Source organism: Nerophis lumbriciformis, linkage group LG28 (assembly GCF_033978685.3).
Source record: "Nerophis lumbriciformis linkage group LG28, RoL_Nlum_v2.1, whole genome shotgun sequence".
Lineage (NCBI taxonomy): Eukaryota > Metazoa > Chordata > Actinopteri > Syngnathiformes > Syngnathidae > Nerophis > Nerophis lumbriciformis.
Window position 1 is genome coordinate 29,894,624 of NC_084575.2, and position 24,512 is coordinate 29,919,135.

A 24,512-nucleotide genomic window follows, 5' to 3' on the forward strand; every position below is an offset into this window, starting at 1 on the left:
TCCCGAAAATCTCCCGATTTTCAGCAGGAGGTGGAGGCCGCGCCCCCTCCAGCTCCATGTGGACCTGAGTGAGGACAGCCTTTTTTTTTCACAACGGGAGGACAACAGGGTGACAAGAACTAAATCATCCAGACTAGAGATAAATTGTATTATTATGTTTATCTTACCTAAAAATAAATATATTTATTAATTTAAAAAAAAAAAAAAAAAAAAGAAATACATTTTTACTATATTTTGCTAAAAACATCAAAATTAATTGTATTTTTATTTGTATATTTTCTGACTCCTTATTACATCCAGCCATAGAATTATACATTAAAATGAACATATTTGAAATAATAAATTTTAAATGATCATAATAATTCATTTAAAATGACCATATTTAATTATTAAAATAATTGCTTGTTTATCAACAACTTTAGCATTTTATTCATTACATTTTGAAGCTCTCAGAAGCCAAGTTATGTTATATTCCTTAATATTTATTTATGCAAGTTTGAAGTATCAATTATCTAAACACAGTTTTGTTTGCATATTTTCAGGATGTAGATTTATATATATATATATATATATATATATATATATATATATATATATATATATATATATGTCTTAATAAGGTTATCCAAAAAATAGTGCTCGATACCGTAGTAGAGCGCAATATATGTATGTGTGGGGAAAAAAATCACAAGACTACTTCATCTCTACAGGCCTGTTTCATGAGGGGTTCCCTCAATCATCAGGAGATTTTGGCATTTCAGAAAAATCTCCTGATGATTGAGGGAACCCCTCATGAAACAGGCCTGTAGAGATGAAGTAGTCTTGTGATTTTTTTTCCCACACATACATATATATATATATATATATATATATATATATACATATATATATATATATATATATAAATCTACATCCTGAAAATATGCAAACAAAACTATATATATATATATATATATATATATATATATATATATATATATATATATATATATGTATATATATATATATATATATATATATATGAAATACTTCACTTGGTGAATTCTAATAATAATAATAATAACTGGGATTTATATAGCGCTTTTCTAAGTACCCAAAGTCGCTTTACATGTAGAACCCATCAATCATTCACACCTGGTGGTGGTAAGCTACTTTCATAGCCACAGCTGCCCTGGGGTAGACTGACAGAAGCGTGGCTGCAATTTGCGCCAACGGCCCCTCCGACCACCACCTTATCATTCATCATTCAATTCACCGGTGTGAGTGGCACCGGGGGCAAAGGGTGAAGTGTCCTGCCCAAGGACACAACGGCAGCGATTTTTGGATGGTAAGCGGCGGGGAGCGAACCTGCAACCCTCAGGTTTCAGGCACGGTTGCTCTACCCACTACGCCATGCCGCCCCCTAGCTGTCAATATACTCCTCCCCTCTTACCCACGCCCCCAACCACGCCCCGCCCCACCCCTGACCACGCCCCCCCACCACCCACCTCCCGAAATCGGTGGTTTTAAGGTTGGCAAGTATGCATTACAAACACCGAGTCAAATCAGCTCTGTTATTTTCCGTTTTTTCGACTGTTTTCCGTACCTTGGAGACATCATGCCTCGTCGGTGTGTTGTCGGAGGGTGTAACAACACGAACAGGGACGGATTCAAGTTGCACCAGTGGCCCAAAGATGCGAAAGTGGCAAGAAATTTGTTCCGCACACTTTACCGACGAAAGCCATGCTACGACAGAGATGGCAAGAATGTGTGGATATCCTGCGACACTCAAAGCAGATGCATTTCCAACTGGACTGGACGGATCAGCTTTCAGGAAAAGAGAGCGGATGAGGGTATGTCTACAGAAAATATTAATTGATGAAAATTGGGCTGTCTGCACTCTCAAAGTGCATGTTGTTGCCAAATGTATTTCATATGCTGTAAACCTAGTTCATAGTTGTTAGTTTCCTTTAATGCCAAACAAACACATACCAATCGTTGGTTAGAAGGCGATCGCCGAATTCGTCCTCGCTTTCTCCCGTGTCGCTGGCTGTCGTGTCGTTTTCGTCGGTTTCGCTTGCATACGGTTCAAACCGATATGGCTCAATAGCTTCAGCTTCTTCTTCAATTTCGTTTTCGCTACCTGCCTCCACACTACAACCATCCGTTTCAATACATGCGTAATCTGTTGAATCGCTTAAGCCGCTGAAATCCGAGTCTGAATCCGAGCTAATGTCGCTATAAACTTGCTGTTCTATCCGTCATGTTTGTTTGTATCTGTCATGTCTGTGTAATCATGTTTTGTTTTAAGTCATGTTTTGTTTAGTTTCTGGCTTTTCACTCCCTTGTCTTGTTTGCATGATTACCCATTAGTTTCACCTGTTCCACGTTTGGACTCATTGTGCACTCTTGTTTGTCACCATAGCAACCATTAGTTTTCACCTGTCACGTCACGCACCTGTTTCACGTTTTGAGTCACGCACCTGCTTTCACTAATCATGTCCATAGTATTTAAGTTCATTCATTTTCTGTTGTTCGTGCTGACGACATCCCCGCATTTATGACCCCTGTCACACTCTGTCCATCTCTGCGCACTTCATGTCCATGCCAAGTAAGTTTGTTTATTATTGCCACAGTTAGTGTTTTTTTGTTGTTCATAGTTTTTTGCCCCCGTGCAAGTCTTTTGTTTTCGTTAGTCAAGTTTGTACATCCGCCCTGAGCGCGCTTTTTGTTCTTTTGTTAGTGTAAAATAAATAATGTCATCACCTTCACGCCACATCCGGTCCAAATGTTCATTTGCACCTCGGGAGAACAAACCAAGCCAAAGTCCAAGTCTTGACAGTATCGGCATCACTATGTGACGTCACAGGAAAATGGACGGGTGTATATAACGGTGGTTAAAATCAGGCACTTTGAAGCTTTTTTTTAGGGATATTGCGTGATGGGTAAAATTTTGAAAAAAACTTTGAAAAATAAAATAAGCCACTGGGAACTGATTTTTAATGGTTTTAACCCTTCTGAAATTGTGATAATGTTCCACTTTAACAGTAAAACAACTAGCTGGGAAACGTGGATACATCTACAGTATTCACAACAGGGCTATTCAACTGGCAGCCTAAGGGCCAAATCTGGCCTGGAAATGAGACAATACCGGTTCCCCCGGGTTCAATTCAAATCTTGTGAGACAAACATTTTTGCAGCAATTCCTAAGAACACTGCAGTGCTCCTGTTTTATAGAGAAACTTGGACCACTGTAAACACATTGGTAGATCTTAGGATTTGCATTTTATTTGCAAAAAGTCAGTGTTCAACAACAAGAAAGAAATATACAAAAATGAGGGGTATTTTACTTGAACTAAGCAAAATTATCTGCCAATAGAACAAGAACATTTGGCTTGTCAAAACTTTCCAAAACAAGTAAAATCAGCTTACCACATTAAACCCAAAAATACCTTAAAATAAGTATATTCTCACTAATAACAAGTGAAATTTTCTTGATTGAAAAAAAAACCTTTTTGCTCAATATGTTGAAAAATATTCTTAAATGAAGTAAATGCTAGTGCCATTATCTTGACATAAGCTCGACATTACATTTCTTGAAACCAGCAAACTTATACTAAAAACTAGTTTATTGTTCTTAATGGAAAGGCAACAAGGCAACCGCTTGTTACTCTCGGGGTCTCCTAGCCGCTCAGGCAAATCATATTGTCTAAAAATGCATTTTTCCATCGACAACATGACATCATCGCGCCAAGTGCGTGCTCTTTCAGTCAATTAGCGCGCATATATACAGCCCCGCCCCCGGCCAAAACATTTTTAATTGTAATTTTGAAGAATTTATCTGAATGTGCATGAACTATTTCTGTTAAAAATTGTTAGAAATGTTAAATGTTTAAATATTAACTGTCAGTTTACTGTACTGTGCCACATGCACTACTATATGAGTACGTGTTTTCTATTCTTTCATTGAAAATAAAACTGCTGAAATAAGCAGGGGCGTCCATTAAAAACACGTTGCTTGGATGGCAACATATGTTGCTCCACACTGTAAAAAGTCAGTGTTCAAAAACAAGAAAAAAAATACAAAAATGAGGGGTATTTTACTTGAACTAAGGAAAAGTATCTGCCAATAGAACAAGAACATTTGGCTTGTCAAGACTTTCCAAAACAAGTAAAATAACCAAACCTCAATGAACCCAAAAATACCTTAAAATAAGTATATTCTCACTAATAACAAGTGCACTTTTCTTGTCAGAAAAAAAAAAAATGAGACCTTTTTGCTCAATATGTTGAAAAATATTCTTAAATTAGGTAAATGCTAGTGCCATTATCTTGACATAATGATATGCGCTCGGCATTACATTTCTTGAAACCAGCAAACTTTTTCTAAAAACGAATTTATTGTTCTTAATTGTAAGGCAACCGCTTGTTACTCTCGGGGTCTACGAGCCGCTCAGGCAAATCATATGGTATAAAAATGCATTTTTCCATCGACAACATGACATCATCGCGCCAAGTGCGTGCTCTTTCAGTCAATTAGTGCGCGAGTAATATATCCATCCATCCATCCATTTTCTACCGCTTATTCCCTTCGGGGTTGCGGGGGGTGCTGGAGCCTATCTCAGCTACAATCGGGCGGAAGGCCCCTGGACAAGTCGCCACCTCATCGCAGGGCCAACACAGATAGACAGACAACATTCACACTCACATTCACACACTAGGGACCATTTAGTGTTGCCAATCAACCTATCCCCAGGTGCATGTCTTTGGAATTGTTGAATTTCAAGACAAAAAATGATTTTCAAGGTAAAAGTTGATTTTCAAGACAAAAAATGATTTTCAAGGTAAAAGTTGATTTTCAAGACAAAAAATGATTTTCAAGACAAAAAATGATTTTCAAGGTAAAAGTTGATTTTCAAGACAAAAAATTATTTTCAAGGTAAAAGTTGATTTTCAAGACAAAATATGATTTTCAAGATAAAAAATTATTTTCAAGGTAAAAGTTGATTTTCAAGACAAAATATGATTTTCAAGATAAAAAATTATTTTCAAGGTAAAAGTTGATTTTCAAGACAAAAAATGATTTTCAAGACAAAAAATGATTTTCAAGGTAAAAGTTGATTTTCAAGACAAAATATGATTTTCAAGACAAAAAATGATTTTCAAGGTAAAAGTTGATTTTCAAGACAAAATATGATTTTCAAGATAAAAAATTATTTTCCAGGTAAAAGTTGATTTTCAAGACAAAAAATTATTTTCAAGACAAAAAATGATTTTCAAGGTAAAAGTTGATTTTCAAGACAAAAAATGATTTTCAAGACAAAAAATGATTTTCAAGGTAAAAGTTGATTTTCAAGACAAAATATGATTTTCAAGATAAAAAATTATTTTCAAGGTAAAAGTTGATTTTCAAGACAAAAAATGATTTTCAAGACAAAAAATGATTTTCCAGGTAAAAGTTGATTTTCAAGGGAAAAAAATGATTTTCAAGGTAAAAGTTGATTTTCAAAACAAAAAATGATTTTCAAGGTAAAAGTTGATTTTCAAGGAAAAAAATGATTTTCAAGGTAAAAGTTGATTTTCAAAACAAAAAATGATTTTCAAGGTAAAAGTTGAATTTCAAGACAAAAAATTATTTTCAAGGTAAAAGTTGATTTCCAAGACAAAAAATTATTTTCAAGGTAAAAGTTGAATTTCAAGACAAAAAATTATTTTCAAGGTAAAAGTTGATTTTCAAGACAAAAAATTATTTTCAAGACAAAATATATATCTATATATATATATATGTATGTATATATGTATATTTACAGTATATATATGTGTATATGTGTGTGTGTGTGTATATATATATATATATATATATATATATATATATATATATATATATATATATATACAGCCAGGCCCCCAGCCAAATATTTCTTTATTGTAATTTTGAAGAATTTACCTGAGTACTACTATATGAGTACGTATTTTCTCTTGTTTCATTGAAAATAAAACAGCAAAGTCCATTTGGCTGTCATCTGTTTTAATTATGAGACACGATTGTGTCAAAATCATGATTTTTTTTTTTTTCATGCTTGAAATAAGAAATGATTACTTTAAAAAAGTAGTTTTATACTTGTGAGTGTTGATGACACAGCTTTGCAACACTTGATATTCTAGTTTCAAGCATGTTTTACTCAATATAGGTCATCAAATCTCAGCAACAAGCTGTAATATCAAGTAAAACACTCTAACATAAAATCTGCTTAGTGAGAAGAATTATCTTATCAGACAGAAAATAAGCAAATATCACCCTTATTTGAGATATTTAATCTAGTTTACATTTCACTTTTTGCAGTGTGGGCCATGTGTCGGTAAACCTCACTCCCTGACAACCTCAAGAGCAGTGCTGGCTATCGGGTGGACTGCCGGGGCTTTTAGCTGAGTTTCGAGCAAGCTCGTCTCTAATAGCCTGCGACAAAGGTTCGGGTCCCAGGTGGAACAGAAAGCAGGGACCGAACCAAACATAGTACACGGGTCAAGCTAATTTAGATAACTGAGGCGTTCTTCAAGGCACCCATTTAAGCTTCGTCTTGTGTTAGGTTCGGCACTGACTCGTTTTAGTTATTAAATGCATAAAAGAACCACATTATTGTATCTGTTTGCATCAAGGCTTTTTGACTATGTCATGAACCTCTATTTCTAATTAAATGATGTTCCTACCTGAAAGTCCTGTCCAGAGTCGTCCGTTTGCATCCCGGGAAAACGAACCGCGCAGTAAGCCGCAACCAAACCGTGACAAAGTCATACTAAAACATTTTGATAGATTTTTGAGCACCGTCGTGTAATGTTTTATATTTTCAATGGAACATACAACATTTTGGTGTCGTTTACTTGAGTCATATTGCAGTCTACACGTATCTCTTATGTGTGACTGCCATCTACCAGTCACACTTTTCATTTTACTATGTACCAAATAAAATAGCTTCGAGGTCGGTTAGCACAAGCAAAATGTTCACTAAATTAAAAAATGCTCTGGTTGAAATTTTGACCTTGGTGTTGTTAGGGTTTCGACCCATTTATAAAAAATAAGATTATAAAGCAAAAATTAGCCAAAACTGAACAAACTGACAGCCAGCTCCTCTCGCAATCATGTGAGCTTTAGGGGATTCTCATTTTACCTTATTATCCAGTACACAAAAAAAACAAATACTTTTATTTATTTATACGATTCTCTTGAGGTTCATTTTACCATTTTCTAAACTGAAATCGAGAGTTATCTCAACATTCACCAGGAGATGGCAACAGACAAACATAGATCACTCTATTACATTCCTCCCCTTTTAGAAAATGTAGAAGTTACTCTAAATAAATGAACAACCCAACCAAAAAATGCAGCAGCTCAATTAAAAAACTGTACTTAAGCCACATTCTTTTTTCTTTTTTTTTCGTACTGAACTCTTAACCCTCATTTGTAAACAATAACATGCTTATTATACAAACAGTATTTGTACACCTTTCAATCAATCAATGTTTATTTATATAGCCCTAAATCACAAGTGTCTCAAAGGGCTGCACAAGCCACAACGACATCCTCGGTACAAAGCCCACATAAGGGCAAGGAAAAACTCACCCCAGTGGGACGTCGATGTGAATGACTATGAGAAACCTTGGAGAGGACCGCATATGTGGGTAACCCCCCCCCCCCCCCCCCCCCCCTCTAGGGGAGACCGAATGCAATGGATGTCGAGTGGGTCTGACATAATATTGTGAGAGTCCAGTCCATAGTGGATCCAACATAATAGTTAGAGTCCAGTCCATAGTGGGGCCAGCAGGACACCATCCCGAGCGGAGACGGGTCAGCAGCGCAGAGATGTTCCCAGCCGATGCACAGGCGAGCGGTCCACCCCGGGTCCCGACTCTGGACAGCCAGCACTTCATCCATGGCCACCGGACCTGTGCCCCCCCCCTCCACAAGGAAGAGGGGAGCAGAGGAGAAAAGAAAAGAAATGGCAGATCAACTGGTCTAACAGGGGGGCTATTTAAAGGCTAGAGTATACAAATGAGTTTTAAGATGGGACTTAAATGCTTCTACTGAGGTAGCATCTCTAATTGTTACCGGGAGGGCATTCCATAGTACTGGAGCCCGAATAGAAAACGCTCTATAGCCCTTTAACACTGATTTTTATACTGTCTTCAGAGATTCAGTTTTTTTGGTGGTGCTCGAAACCTTTCTGCGTACCTGCGAAAGGGTGTTCAGCATGGTTAGAAAAATAGTGACAGAGAATAGAACAAGTATGGACAATTCAACAATGAGTAGATGAGTGTTATGTGTGTGTATATGTATAAATAAATGAACACTGAAATTCAAGTATTTCTTTTATTTATATATATATATATATGAAATACTTGACTTGGTCAATTCTAGCTGTAAATATACTCCTCCCCTCTTAGCCAAGCCCCCAACCACGCCCCCGCCCCACCTCCCGAAATCGGAGGTCTCAAGGTTGGCAAGTATGGGTTAAGTCCGCTCCTTTTTGACAGTTACAATTCTCTTTGTAATGTGATTTATGTCACTAAAGTGTTGCTGTAGCTTGTTTACTGCAGATGCAGTCAGAAGTCCTTAGTTCAACTTCTTTCGTTATACCAGTAGTGTTCCTTAGTTCGTCGGGTTCTAGTCTAGGTTCTGTCTTATATCACCATTCGGGCTATTCAACTGGTGGCCTGTGAGTTCAGTTAAAAAAAAACCTGTGAGAGACTCACATTTTTGCAGAAGATTCTTAGAAACACGAGAGTGCTGTCATCGAGATGATCTTTGAATAGCGGAGGGCTCCTGTAAAGCTGTCAAAATAGATAGACCAAAATCAAATGTCTACTGTAGAGCAGTGTTTTTCAACCTTTTTTTGAGCCAAGGCACACTTTTTGCGTTGAAATAATGCGGAGGCACACCACCAGCAGAAATCATTAAAAAATGAAACTCAGTTGACAGTAAAAAGTCGTTGTCGCAATTGTTGGATATGACTTTAAAGCATAACCAAGCATGCATCACTATAGCTCTTGTCTCAAAGTAGGTGAACTGTCACCACCTTTCACATCACGCCATGACTTATTTTGAGTTTTTTGCTGTTTTCCTGTGTGTAGTCTTTTAGTTCTTGTCTTGTGCTCCTATTTTGGTGGCATTTTCTCCTTTTTTGGTATTTTCCTGTAGCAGTTTCATGTCTTCCTTTGAGCGATATTTCCCGCATCTACTTTGTTTTAGCAATCAAGAATATTTCAATTGTTTTTATCCTTATTTGTGGGGACATTGTTGATTGTCATGTCATGTTCTGACGCCGTCTTTGCTCCGCAGTAAGTCTTTGCTGTCGTCCAGCATTCTGTTTTTGTTTACTTTGTAGTCTGTTCAATTTTAGTTTCGTTCTGCATGGCCTTCCCTAAGCTTCAATGCCTTTTCTTAGGGGCACTCACCTTTTATTTGTTTTTGGTTTAAGCATTAGGTACCTTTTTACCTGCACACTGCCTCCCGCGACATCGGGGGCGGTACCACTGGATTGGCAGACCGGGGTGGTGGTTCCTCTCTTTAAGAAGGGGAACCGGAGGGTGTGTTCTAACTATCGTGGGATCACACTCCTCAGCCTTCCCGGTAAGGTCTATTCAGGTGTACTGGAGAGGAGGCTACGCCGGATAGTCGAACCTTGGATTCAGGAGGAACAGTGTGGTTTTCGTCCTGGTCGTGGAACTGTGGACCAGCTCTATACGCTCGACAGGGTCCTTGAGGGTGCATGGGAGTTTGCCCAACCAGTCTACATGTGTTTTGTGGACTTGGAGAAGGCATTCGACCGTGTCCCTCGGGAAGTCCTGTGGGGAGTGCTCAGAGAGTATGGGGTATTGGACTGTCTGATTGTGGCAGTCCGCTCCTTGTATGATCAGTGCCAGAGCTTGGTCCGCATTGCCGGTAGTAAGTCGGACACGTTTCCAGTGAGGGTTGGACTCCGCCAAGGCTGCCCTTTGTCACCGATTCTGTTCATAACTTTTATGGACAGAATTTCTAGGCGCAGTCAAGGTGTTGAGGGGATCTGGTTTGGTGGCTGCAGGATTAGGTCTCTGCTTTTTGCAGATGATGTGGTCCTGATGGCTTCATCTGGCCAGGATCTTCAGCTCTCACTGGATCGGTTCGCAGCTGAGTGTGAAGCGACTGGGAGGAAAATCAGCACCTCCAAGTCCGAGTCCATGGTCCTCGCCCGGAAAAGGGTGGAGTGCCATCTCCGGGTTGGGGAGGAGATCTTGCCCCAAGTGGAGGAGTTCAAGTACCTCAGAGTCTTGTTCACGAGTGGGGGAAGAGTGGATCGTGAGATCGACGTGCGGATCGCTGCGTCGTCTTCAGTAATGCGGACGCTGTATCGATCCGTTGTGGTGAAGAAGGAGCTGAGCCGGAAGGCAAAGCTCACAATTTACCGGTCGATCTACGTTCCCATCCTCACCTATGGTCATGAGCTTTGGGTTATGACCGAAAGGACAAGATCACGGGTACAAGCGGCCGAAATGAGTTTCCTCCGCCGGGTGGCGGGGCTCTCCCTTAGAGATAGGGTGAGAAGCTCTGCCATCCGGGAGGAGCTCAAAGTAAAGCCGCTCATCTGGCTCCTCTCGATGTGGTCAGGATGCCACCCGAACACCTCCCTAGGGAGGTGTTTAGGGCACGTCCGACCGGTAGGAGGCCGCGGGGAAGACCCAGGACACGTTGGGAAGACTATGTCTCCCGGCTGGCCTGGGAACGCCTCGGGGTCCCACGGGAAGAGCTGGACGAAGTGGCTGGGGAGAGGGAAGTCTGGGCTTCCCTGCTTTGGCTGCTGCCCCCGCGACCCGACCTCGGATAAGCGGAAGAAGATGGATGGACGGATGGACTGCCTCCCGCTGTTTCCGACATCTATAAAACAATTCACTACCGGCTGCCACCTACTGATGTGGAAGAGTATTACACGGTTACTATGCCGATCTCTAGACAGCACCGACACTCAACAACAACACATCATTTGCAGACTATAATTACTGGTTTGCAAAAAGTATTTTTAACCCAAAGAGGTGAAATTAGATAATCTCCCACGGCACACCAGACTGTATCTCACGGAAAAACTAGTGGTTGAAAAACACTACAGTAGAGGATGTTGGTTCTGCGAAGCCTTTGCTTTTTTCTGAAAATGTGGCCCTCAAAACAATTGAGTTGAATATTCCTGATCTACAAAGACAAATTATTCAACGTTCAAATATACCGTACAGTAAAAACCACTTCTGGCTTCCTCAGTCCATGTTTTTCTGGGTTTACATTGTTTTTGATGGTTGCGGCAGAGGTGCTTGGCCTTCGGACAGCTGCAGCTCAGTAACCTGACACTTGGAACTGCTGCAGACACATGCGGTTTAAGCTCTTTACACTTCGGTAATGCAAGAGGCGCCCGGTGCTCGATCATGGACTGGACAGGGGGAATGTACAGCTCTACAGTATCTTGTGCGGTGCAGGAGCAGATGAAGGACCTGAACCAGAGTTCAGTGGTATGCAGATGCACTTCGGGACGAACATACTTCAGTTATTAGTCATCAAGGTGCTTTGACAGGATGTACATTGACAAATCACAGGGTAAGTCTCTTTATTGCCTAGAACGTGGAAGATGTTAAGCACAAATACAACAGTTGCCACTAGAAATGAGTGAAAGAAGAGCCAGTATTCAGTTCTGGTTCATTGTTAAAACTGCTGGTGTCAATGTCTAAAAGGTCAGTGTTCAAAAACAAGACAAAAAAATATACAATAATTAGGTGTATTTTATTTGAACTAAGCAAAATTATCTGCCAATAGAACAAGAACATTTGGCTATGTCAAGACTTTCCAAAACAAGTAAAATTAGCTAACTTCAATGAACCCAAAAATACCTTAAAATAAGTATATTCTCACTAATAACAAGTGCACTTTTCTTGGTAGAAAAGCTCAATATTTTGAAAAATATTCTTAAATTAAGTAAATGCTAGTGCCATTATCTTGACACAATGATAAGCGCTCGGCATTAAATTTCTTGAAACCAGCAAACTTATACTAAAAACTAGTTTATTGTTCTTAATGGAAAGGCAACGAGGCAACTGCTTGTTACTCTCGGGGTCTCCTAGCCACTCAGGCACATCATATTGTCTAAAAATGCATTTTTCCATGGATAACATGACATCATCGCGTCAAGTGCGTGCTCTTTCAGTCAATTAGTGAGCATATATACAGCCCCGCCCCCGGCTAAAAATGTTTTATTGTAATTTTGAAAAATTCATCTGAATGTGCATGAACTATTTCTGTTCAAAATAGTTAGAAATGTCAAATGTTAAATGTTTAAATATTAACTGTCAGTTTACTGTACTGTGCCAACTGCACTACTATATGAGTACTTGTTTTCTATTCTTTCATTGAAAATAAAACTGCTGAAATAAGCAGGGGCGTCCATTAAAAACATGTTGCTTGGATGGCAACATATGTTGCTCCACACTGCAAAAAGTCAGTGTTCAAAAACAAGAAAAAAAATACAAAAATGAGGGGTATTTTACTTGAACTAAGGAAAAATATCTGCCAATAGAACAAGAACATTTGGCTATGTCAAGACTTTCCAAAACAAGTAAAATTAGCTAACTTCAATGAACCCAAAAATACCTTAAAATAAGTATATACTCACTAATAACAAGTGCACTTTTCTTGGTAGAAAAGCTCAATATGTTGAAAAATATTCTTAAATTAAGTAAATACTAGTGCCATTATCTTGACATAATGATAAGCGCTCGGCATTACATTTCTTGAAACCAGCAAACTTATACTAAAAACTAGTTTATTGTCCTTAATGGAAAGGCAACGAGGCAACCGCTTGTTACTTTTGGGGTCTCCTAGCCGCTCAGGCACATCATATTGTCTAAAAATGCATTTTTCCATGGATAACATGACATCATCGCGTCAAGTGCGTGCTCTTTCAGTCAATTAGTGCGCATATATACAGCCCCGCCCCCGGCTAAAAATGTTTTATTGTAATTTTGAAGAATTTATCTGAATGTGCATGAACTATTTCTGTTCAAAATTGTTACAAATGTCACATGTTAAATGTTTAAATATTAACTGTCAGTTTACTGTACTGTGCCAACTGCACTACTATATGAGTACGTGTTTTCTATTCTTTCATTGAAAATAAAACTGCTGAAATAAGCAGGGGCGTCCATTAAAAACATGTTGCTTGGATGGCAACATATGTTGCTCCACACTGCAAAAAGTCAGTGTTCAAAAACAAGAAAAAAAATACAAAAATTAGGGGTATTTTATTTGAAGTAAGGAAAATTATCTGCCAATAGAACAAGAAAAGTTGGCTTGTCAAGACTTTCCAAAACAAGTAAAATTAGCTAACTTCAATGAACCCAAAAATACCTTAAAATAAGTATATTCTCACTAATAACAACTTAACTTTTCTTGATAGAAAAAAAAAGCTTTTTGCTCAATATGTTGAAAAATATTCTTAAATTAAGTAAATGCTAGTGCCATTATCTTGACACAATGATAAGCGCTCGGCATTACATTTCTTGAAACCAGCAAACTTATACTAAAAACTAGTTTATTGTTCTTAATGGAAAGGCAACGAGGCAACCACTTGTTACTCTCGGGGTCTCCTAGCCACTCAGGCAAATCATATTGTCTAAAAATGCATTTTTCCATGGATAACATGACATCATCGCGTCAAGTGCGTGCTCTTTCAGTCAATTATTGCGCATATATACAGCCCAGCCCCCGGCTAAAAATGTTTTATTGTAATTTTGAAGAATTTATCTGAATGTGGATGAACTATTTCTGTTCAAAATTGTTAGAAATGTTAAATGTTTAAATATTAACTGTCAGTTTACTGTACTGTGCCAACTGTACTACTATATGAGTAGGTATTTTCTATTGTTTCATCAAAAATAAAACAGCAAAGTCCGTTTTGATTATGACACACATTTGTGTCAAAAATCATGATTTTTTTTTTTCATGCTTGAAATAAGAAATGATTACTTTAAAAAAGTAATTTTATACTTGTGAGTGTTGATGACACAGCTTTGCAACACTTGATATTCTAGTTTCAAGCATGTTTTACTCAATATAGGTCATCAAATCTCAGCAACAAGCTGTAATATCTTACTGAGATCATTTAGGACCGAAACCCTTAAAACAAGTAAAACACTCTAACATCAAATCTGCTTAGTGAGAAGAATTATCTTATCAGACATAAAATAAACAAATATCAGCCTTATTTGAGATATTTAATCTTACTTAGATTTCAGTTTTTGCAGTGCAGACAGAAGGCGATTCATATGGACCCCATTCGTCACGGTTCACCTGACACATGAAACGTGACGAATTTGGGTGGTGCACTATCCACTTTGGCCGCCAGATGGCCGTAGAGTGTTGAATACCTTAAAATATGTTTTGTGGCCATTCCACCTTTAACCACAGCATCAGTTGCTATGTAGAGTGCCGCTTTCCATCATTTCCAGCAGACTGCATTGCAAAATAATTACCCCCCCTGTTCATCTCAGGAATGGGGCTATGTGAATAATCCCTTCCTCACTGTAAGAAAATGATTTACAACTGGATACAACGATGAAAATCATTGAGAAATTCCATGAACATTTTGGACGTATTTCTAAAACTGTTTGCACACCAACAATGGCTTGGAAAATTAATTGTGTATTTGTCACTAATGTCTATAAACACAGTTTTCTTATGAACGCTTCTTTGCTTATGTGTTTAAATTTCATTCACATGAACTACATTGTCACCATCCACTGCAGAATCTTGACAGATCTCGCACATGCATGACACAAAAAGCTCCAGGTTGAAGTTCAAAACAAAAATACTCCATAGCATCTAGATCAGTGGTTCTTAACCTGGGCTCGATCGAACCCTAGGGGCTCGGTGAGTCGGCCTCAGGACACATCATGTAAATAAAAACTTCTCCCTATCGCCGTATTATAGATACCCCCAAACAATGTTCCCTCTAACTCAGTGGCCTAGTGGTTAGAGTGTCCGTCCTGAGATCGGTAGGTTGTGAGTTCAAACCCCGGCCGAGTCATACCAAAGACTATAAAAATGGGACCCGTTACCTCCCTGCTTGGCACTCAGCATCAAGGGTTGGAATTGGGGGTTAATGTCGTACATCACCAAGGGTGAACAAGGGTAATGGGTCAAATGCATAGGACACATTTCACCACACCTGGTGTGTGACAATGATTGGTACTTTAACTGAGATGCACACACTGTGGCCACACCAGCAGCACACCTGTCCCAAACCTGACTAAATACCAGAGGTGGGACCAAGTCATTGTTTTGCAAGTCACAAGTAAGTCTCAAGTCTTTGCCCTCAAGTCCCGAGTCAAGACAGGCAAGCCCCGAGTCAAGTCCAAAGTCAAGACTGGAAAGTCTCAAGTCAAGTCCTAAGTCCTGCATTTTGAGTTTCGAGTCCTTTCAAGTCCTTTTAACCACAGACTAATATATTAACACAGATTGTGTATGCTTTTCAAACGCTGTATTTATTTATTAAAACAAGTGCATTTTAAATTGCAGGAAAGAAAATTGTGCTGACATTGCACTTTATAATAGCACTATTAACCAGTCATTTTAAACATTAACTCATTCCTTTACAGAACAAACACATTGAAAAATAAAGTGCAAATGTACTTATTTGTACAAAAGTGTTAACATTGAAAAAACATGACATATACGTGAACATAACAAAAAAGTTGTACTTTTTATATGTCAGGGCCCTATGCTGCATTGCATTTGCAAAAGACCAAATTAGCCAAGAGTCTGTCAGTCATTTGTGCACGATGGGGGCGTAGTATGATGCCACCATGGCTGAAAACTCGCTCCACTGGAGCACTGGAGGCAGGCACTGCCAAGACTCTCATGGCCACTCGGAACAGTGAAGGAAGAGTCTTCATGTTCAATGCCCAGAACAAAAGGGGGGAGAGAGTTGTTTTGGGTTGGTGCACTACTTGTAAGTGTATCTTGTGTTTTTTATGTTGATTTAATTAAAAAAAGAAAAAAAAAAAAATATTTCTTGTGCGGCCCGATACCAATCGATCCACGGACCAGTACCGGGCCGCGGCCCGGTGGCTGGGGACCACTGAGGTAAACAACCAACAGTATGTCAGAAAGCTAGCTAAAACGGTACACATATTCATAATATAGTATACATTTTAACTGACCTTTATTTGACTATTTTTGTCTTTTTTTAGGTGGCTAAAATACGCGGTGCTGCTGACCGCCGTCTAACGTTACGTGTGATATGTTGACTAACGTAACCCTGCTTAAAAAAAAATCACTGAACAAAAAGTATGAATAAGGTAGTGAACTGCAACAGATTCCCGTGTTTGCAATAACGTTATAACGTTAGCAGTGAGTTTACAGCCTCACTGATTTAACTACACAGCAAATAAAAGTCACGTTACTTAGCCAATAAACGTTATCTTACATTCAAAACTTACCGTTCTTTGTGCAACTTCAAATGCCGGACGAAGTTGGAAGTTGTTGCCTCTCCATCAGTCATTTTCGAACCGCATGTGTTGCATACTGCAAACGGTTTTGTGTTGACCACCTCGTAATTTTTATACCCAAACGAAATTATTTTAGGTATCATTTTTTGTTCACTGGCGTGTGGTTTGGACATGTCTTCTTCGTTGGTTGTCCTGCAATTTGATTGGATGAATGCTGTGTGATGAAAACAAAGTAGACCTAATTTGATTGGCTGTTGTACTGAGACCACACCAGCTGACACACGCAACGCTGATAGACAAGTACACAATGAAAAATACGGAGCGCTCCCGAATAACTTTTTCATCTTTGGGTTTTGGGGAAAGTAGCAAGTCATGTCAAGTCATGTCAATTCAAAAGGCTCAAGTCCAAGTGAAGTCACAAGTCATTGATGTTAAAGTCTAAGTCGAGTTGCAAGTCTTTTTACATTTTGTCAAGTCGAGTCTAAAGTCATCAAATTCATGACTCGAGTCTGACTCGAGTCCAAGTCATGTGACTCGAGTCCACACCTCTGCTAAATACCAAGTTAATGACGCCAAAAGGGACAAGCGGTAGAAAATGGATGGATGGATGTTTTATTATTATAATCAAATGACAGCAGTCATTTGAAGTTAAAGTTAAAGTACCAATGATTGTCACACACACACTAGGAGGTGAGGGGAGCAGTGGGCAGCAGCGGTACCGCGCCCGGGAATCATTTTGGTGATTTAACCCCCAATTCCAACCCTTGATGCTGAGTGCCAAGCAGGGAGGTAATGGGTCCCATTTTTATAGTCTTTGGTATGACTCGGCCGGGGTTTGAACTCACAACCTACCGATCTCAGGGCGGACACTCTAACCACTAGGCCACTGAGTAGGTGTTTCCATGGGATTATTTTCTAAAATAAGTGTTTTGGCCCACTTACAATGACAGTAACACAACATATTGTTTTTCATGAGCTGTGTACTAGTATTGTACGTCTGGGTGGAGGTCCTGCTACGGAAATAATTTGTAACCCTTTCCGATATCGCATTTAGTTCCCACTAAGACATTCACATTTTGCACAATGAGATGTAAACATGGGGGTCATGTGTACATTCCTGTAACGTTCTGTTTGTAAAATATATCTTTATTAGTATTTATTTAATATAATAACATCATTTCATGATTCATATTCATAAATTAAGATTAAATTAAGAAAAAAAACAATTTATTTTTCACTAAAGAAGGGTTCGGTGCAAGCGCTTATGAAACTGGTGTGGTTCAGTACCTCCAACAAGGTTAAGAACAGAGGTGGGTAGAGTAGCCAGAAATTGTACTCAAGTAAGAGTACTGTTACTTTAGAGATTTATTACTCAAGTAAAAGTAAGGAGTAGTCACCCAAATATTTACTTGAGTAAAAGTAAAAAGTATGTTGTGAAAAAACTACTCAAGTACTGAGTAACTGATGAGTAACATACACACACATATCATATATATATATATATATATATATATATATATACACACATATATACAGTATATAATTTATATTTATTTATTTTGCCGTTTTTGTTTACATGTTAAAGGTGTTTTAATGAATATACATGCATGTTTAACACATATAGATTCCTTTCTTTCATGAAGACAAGAATATAAGTTGGTGTATTACCTGATTCTGATGACTTGCATTGATTGTAATCAGACAGTAGTGCTGATAGCGTCCACGTTTTCAAATGGAGGAGAAAAAAAGTTCCTCCTTTCTGTCTAATACCACATGAAAGTGGTTGGTTTTTGGCATTTTATTTGTCCAGCTTCCATATTCGTTTTTATACACTTTACAAGAAATACATTGGCGGCAAACTCCGTAGCTTGCTAGCTTGTTTGCGCTGGCTTTCGGAGACTCTTGTTTTGAAAGCGCAGTCGCGATGGAGCGGCACTTTTATTGTGAAGACAGGAACTGTGCAGTCAGTCTTTAGGCTTTTGACGGGATGTACGGTTGAAATAAAAAAGGGTCTTTTTTCCTTCACACTTTTGATTGATTGATTGAAACTTTTATTAGTAGATTGCACAGTACAGTACATATTCCGTACAATTGACCACTAAATGGTAACACCCCAATAAGTTTTTCAACTTGTTTAAGTCAGGTCATGTGACCGCCTGGCTCTGTTTGATTGGTCCAACGTCACCAGTGACTGCATCTGATTGGTGGAACGGAGTGAACGTCGCCAGTGACTGTATTTGTTGAAACGCAGGCACTTTGAAGGTCTGTCTGACAGACCAAAACAAACAAAGCGTGCATTAACAGATCGATAAAAATTAGTAGCGAGTAGCGAGCTGAATGTAGATAAAAGTAGCGGAGTAAAAGTAGCGTTTCTTCTCTATAAATATACTCAAGTAAAAGTAAAAGTATGTTGCATTAAAACTACTCTTAGAAGTACAATTTATCCCAAAAGTTACTCAAGTAGATGTAACGGAGTAAATGTAGCGCGTTACTACCCACCTCTGGTTAAGAACCACTGATTTAGATCACCTATGCAAGGTTGATGACTTTCTACGGTATCATTATCATTGACCCCCGACAGGCAGGCGTGGCAGGCAGACATACGCCCGTGGAAACAGATGGATGTTCAAGGGATTGCCATCCAGGCGGATGTCCTCCAGTTTACGGCGGATGAAGCTGCGGTCGTTGCTGTCACAGAAAGTGTCTTCATGCAGGGACTGGATGTTGTTGCCCTGATAGCAGTTCCAAAGAGAAGTTACAATAGTGTTTATTTTGTTTTTCTTCAGCGTATACGTATCTACCAACCAGGGGCATCACTAGCTTTTAAGGACGGGGGGGGGCTTTGCCCCCAGGAGATGCACAGGATGCGAGCGAATGTTACGCACGAGCACAAAACGTCACAAACGGCTAACAAAGACTTAGAAATTATTCATTGTTATTATTATTATTTTTGAAAAAAAATGAAATGCTCCCTGGGACGATGGCTTTTAACCATATATTTTCTTTTTCTTTTTATGTATTTATTCATTTTACATTTTATATTAAATGTCTTGGTTTTTCCTCCCTCTGAAAATCCTATGAAATGTTTAACAAGCCATCCTATAATAATAAAACAGCTATTAATGTAACAATACAATAAAACAAATATATTTAATGATGCTTTTTTCATTATTTTAACAATAGGCTTATGCATATTACTTTATATAGATTCTACAAGAAACACAAAACTTAAAAAAGAAATGATTTACAATTGCACACACAAGGTTTTGTGCAGCTTCACTCATTGTAAAGGAAGATAATGTGCTTTGTACACCTGCAGGACCGCAAGCAAGGTCGCAGAGAAAATGCGGGCTGGAATTTGAGTGATTTGGGCATTTTCTATATGAACAAGTGGAATGGATTGGATACCGACGCACGAAAGGGGCTCTCTACCACTGAGTGAATAATAACAGGTTATATGATTATTTATTTAAAGTCATATTTGGGCCACTTTATAATGAATATGTCGACATTTATTTGTAAAAACAAAACGAAAAAACACCAAATTATTTAGGGGGGCTTAAGAATATTTTAGGGGGGCTTGAGCCTGCGGACCTGCAGCAAAGCGGGGGTGTGCCAGGACCGGTTTCGAGATTAGCGACAGGTGCGTAGATGGCACACCTGGGCTGGCTTATCTAATCACCGGTCGCTCTGTTAAAGAGCAGCAGCCGGGAAGGAGAGGGGTTGTTGATGGTGGGGAGAAAACCCGAGCACGGACGAGAGTGAGGGCGAGACGGACAGAAATGACTGAAAACGAACACAAAAAACATTTATTGCAAAATAAATCATTGTTCAGAAAGGATGAACGAGGCAGTCATGTCCGTAATTGGTGGTCTGATGAACCCGGAAGAGGAAGTCTTCCACAGTCCTATTATTAAAAAAGTGGTAGGGGTGGGAATTAATAGGATTTTTTCCGGTTTCAATTACTTCTGCTTAACGATTTGGTTCCTTATTGGTTCTCTTATCGCTTTTTATTTGGACATAAAGAGAACAAAATAGGTGGATTGGTATTAATTAAACTCGGACATGGGAGGAGTTCGGCGAAGCCATGGAAAACGACTTCCGGACGGCTTCGAAGCGATTCTGGACCACCGTCCGCCGCCTCAGGAAGGGGAAGCAGTGCACTATCAACACCGTGTATGGTGAGGATGGTGTTCTGCTGACCTCGACTGCGGATGTTGTGGATCGGTGGAGGGAATACTTCGAAGACCTCCTCAATCCCACCAACACGTCTTCCTATGAGGAAGCAGTGCCTGGGGAATCTGTGGTGGGCTCTTCTATTTCTAGGGATGAGGTTGCTGAGGTAGTTAAAAAGCTCCTCGGTGGCAAGGCCCCGGGGGTGGATGAGATCCGCCCGGAGTTCCTTAAGGCTCTGGATGCTGTGGGGCTGTCTTGGTTGACAAGACTCTGCAGCATCGCGTGGACATCGGGGGCGGTACCTCTGGATTGGCAGACCGGGGTGGTGGTTCCTCTCTTTAAGAAGGGGAACCGGAGGGTGTGTTCTAACTATCGTGGGATCACACTCCTCAGCCTTCCTGGTAAGGTCTATTCAGGTGTACTGGAGAGGAGGCTACGCCGGATAGTCGAACCTCAGATTCAGGAGGAACAGTGTAGTTTTCGTCCTGGTCGTGGAACTGTGGACCAGCTCTATACTCTCGGCAGGGTCCTTGAGGGTGCATGGGAGTTTGCCCAACCAGTCTACATGTGTTTTGTGGACTTGGAGAAGGCATTCGACCGTGTCCCTCGGGAAGTCCTGTGGGGAGTGCTCAGAGAGTATGGGGTATTGGACTGTCTGATTTTGGCGGTCCGCTCCCTGTATGATCAGTGTCAGAGCTTGGTCCGCATTGCCGGCAGTAAGTCGGACACGTTTCCAGTGAGGGTTGGACTCCGCCAAGGCTGCCCTTTGTCACCGATTCTGTTCATAACTTTTATGGACAGAATTTCTAGGCGCAGTCAAGGCGTTGAGGGGATCTGGTTTGGTGGCTGCAGGATTAGGTCTCTGCTTTTTGCAGATGATGTGGTCCTGATGGCTTCATCTGGCCAGGATCTTCAGCTCTCGCTGGATCGGTTCGCAGCCGAGTGTGAAGCGACTGGGATGAGAATCAGCACCTCCAAGTCCGAGTCCATGGTTCTCGCCCGGAAAAAGGTGGAATGCCATCTTCGGGTTGGGGAGGAGACCCTGCCCCAAGTGGAGGAGTTCAAGTACCTCGGAGTCTTGTTCACGAGTGAGGGAAGAGTGGATCGTGAGATCGACAGGCGGATCGGTGCGGCATCTTCAGTAATGCGGACGCTGTATCGATCCGTTGTGGTGAAGAAGGAGCTGAGCCGGAAGGCAAAGCTCTCAATTTACCGGTCCATCTACGTTCCCATCCTCACCTATGGTCATGAGCTTTGGGTTATGACCGAAAGGACAAGATCACGGGTACAAGCGGCCGAAATGAGTTTCCTCCGCCGGGTGGCAGGGCTCTCCCTTAGAGATAGGGTGAGAAGTTCTGTCATCCGGGGGGAGCTCAAAGTAAAGCCGCTGCTCCTCCACATCGAGAGGAGCCAGATGAGGTGGTTCGGGCATCTGGTCAGGATGCCACCCGATCGCCTCCCTCGGGAGGTGTTTAGGGCACGTCCGACCGGTAGGAGGCCACGGGGAAGACCCAGGACACGCTGGGAAGACTATGTCTCCCGGCTGGCCTGGGAACGCCTCGGGATCCCCCGGGAGGAGCTGGACGAAGTGGCTGGGGAGAGGGAAGTCTGGGCTTCCCTGCTTAGGCTGCTGCCCCCGCGACCGGACCTCGGATAAGCGGAAGAAGATGGATGGATGGATGGATGGTATTAATTATGTTAAGCTTAGAGCAGGGTTGTCCAAACTACAGCATTTCTGGGTGTTGTTGATAAATGGCTTTCGCTTTGCATAGTCGAGTTTTAACTTGCACTTACAGACGTAGCGACCAGCTGTAGTTACTGACAGTGGTTTTTCTGAAGTGTTCCTGAGCCCATGTGGTGATATCCTTTACACACCGATGTCGCTTTTTGATGCAGTACCGCCTGAGGGATCGAAGGTCCGTAATAGCATCGCTTACGTGCAGTGATTTCTCCAGATTCTCTGAACCTTTTGAGAATATCACGGACCGTAGACGGTGAAATCCCTAAATTCCGTGCAATAGCTGGTTGAGAAATGTTGTTCTTAAACTGTTCCACAACTTGCTCACGCATTTGTTCACAAAGTGGTGACCCTCGCCCCATTCTTTTTTTTTTTGGAATGACTAAGCATTTCATGCAAGCTGCTTTTATACCCAATCATGGCACCCACCTGTTCCCAATTAGCCTGTTCACCTGTGGAATGTTCCAAATAAGTGTTTAGTGAGTATTACTGTACTTTTTCAGTCTTTTTTGCCACTTTTGCCAGCTTTTTTGAAACACGTTGCAGGCATCAAATTCCAAATGAGCTTATGTTTGCAAAAAATAACAAAGTTTTCCAGTTTGAAGGTTAAATATCTTGTCTTTGCAGTCTATTCAATTGAATATAAGTTGAAAATGATTTGCAAATCATTGTATTCTGTTTTTATTTACCATTTACACAACGTGCCAACTTCACTGGTTTTGGGTTTTGTATATAAAATTGTTATAAGTACACCTCTGCATAACTTTGTATCCCTATTAACAAAACAAACTTGAATTAAAATATAGATCAACTTAAAACAGAGAATAACTTTAACATTGTTTTATAGTCTGGAAAATGAAATGTTTAAAGTGAATATATTTTCCTGAAATTAACAAACAAAATAAATAAATTCCTATTTAAACTATAAACATTTTTTCAACGACTTGAATCATTTGATGCTGAAAAATTAAATTAAATAAACTTAATAAATAATAAATACATTTAAATTGATCAGCAACATTAACTCAGGAGCAGAATATATAAAACATTTTAACCTACAAAACAAAAATAAATAAAACAATTTTCATTTTTATACAGTACAGGCCAAACGTTTGGACACACCTTCTCATTTAATGTGTTTTTTTATTTTATTTTCATGACTATTTACATTGCAGATTATGTATGAATGGACAAATATGGAGTTATGTACTTAACAAAACAAGGTGAAATCACTAAATACATGTTTTATATTCTAGTTTCTTCAGAATAGCCACCCTTTTTATTTACCATTTACACAACGTGCCAGCTTTACTGGTTTTGGGGTTTGTGTTCACGGCAGATGACGTGCTAGCATCTAGGATGCTCAATTTCAGGCGGGTATCGGCGACCTTAATCAGATACTGATACTTTGTGCAAACATACCTAATGTGTCTGCTAAAATGCTATTGTTCTAACATGCCAGAGGCTGTTCACCTTGGAGACCTGCATCAGGACCAAGCAGACTATTGGACGCAGTATTTTGATTTATTTACACATATACACACGCATAACACTCATCTACTCATTGTTGAGTTAAGGGTTGAATTGTCCTTATTGAGTCGTGAGTTTTTAAAGATTAATAAATCTATCTGAAAAAAACACAACAGTAAAAAAGAAAAAAAGAGCAGAAATATCACAATGTACCGTATTTTCCGCACCATAAAGCGCCCTGGGTTATAAGCCGCGCCTTCAATGAACGGCATATTTCAAAACTTTGTCCACCTATAAGCCGCCCCGTGTTGTAAGCCGCATCTAACTGCGCTAAAGGAATGTCAAAAAAACAGTCAAATAGGTCAGTCAAACTTTAATAATATATTAAAACCAGCGTGATGTGGGCGCGCATGGAGTCGTATATCAACATGGACGGAGCTGCGTGAAAAAAGCCACCCGGCCTCTTCGCGTAAACTTAAACTTACCTTAACCACTCGCTCATCTTTTCTTCATCCATCCCTTCGAGTTAGCTTTTATGATGACGCCAGCTGGAAAGGTCTCTTTTGGCAAGGTCTTCCTTTTGAATATCACCATGGGTGGAAGTTTCTGGCCATTAGCATGGCATGCTAGAACC

General features: G+C 39.9%; 1 protein-coding gene across 1 annotated transcript in view; it reads right to left on the bottom strand.

Annotated features, from left to right (window-relative positions):
• Positions 1-18,803: 18,803 nt before the first annotated feature.
• optc (opticin) overlaps positions 18,804-24,512 on the bottom strand; it is a 35,892-nt gene continuing 30,183 nt past the window's right edge. Inside the window, exon 7 of the mRNA XM_061923482.1 lies at positions 18,804-19,226. Within this exon, the coding sequence (XP_061779466.1) occupies positions 19,059-19,226 (168 nt within the window). The 3' untranslated portion in view covers positions 18,804-19,058. The remainder of the gene's footprint in view (positions 19,227-24,512) is intronic.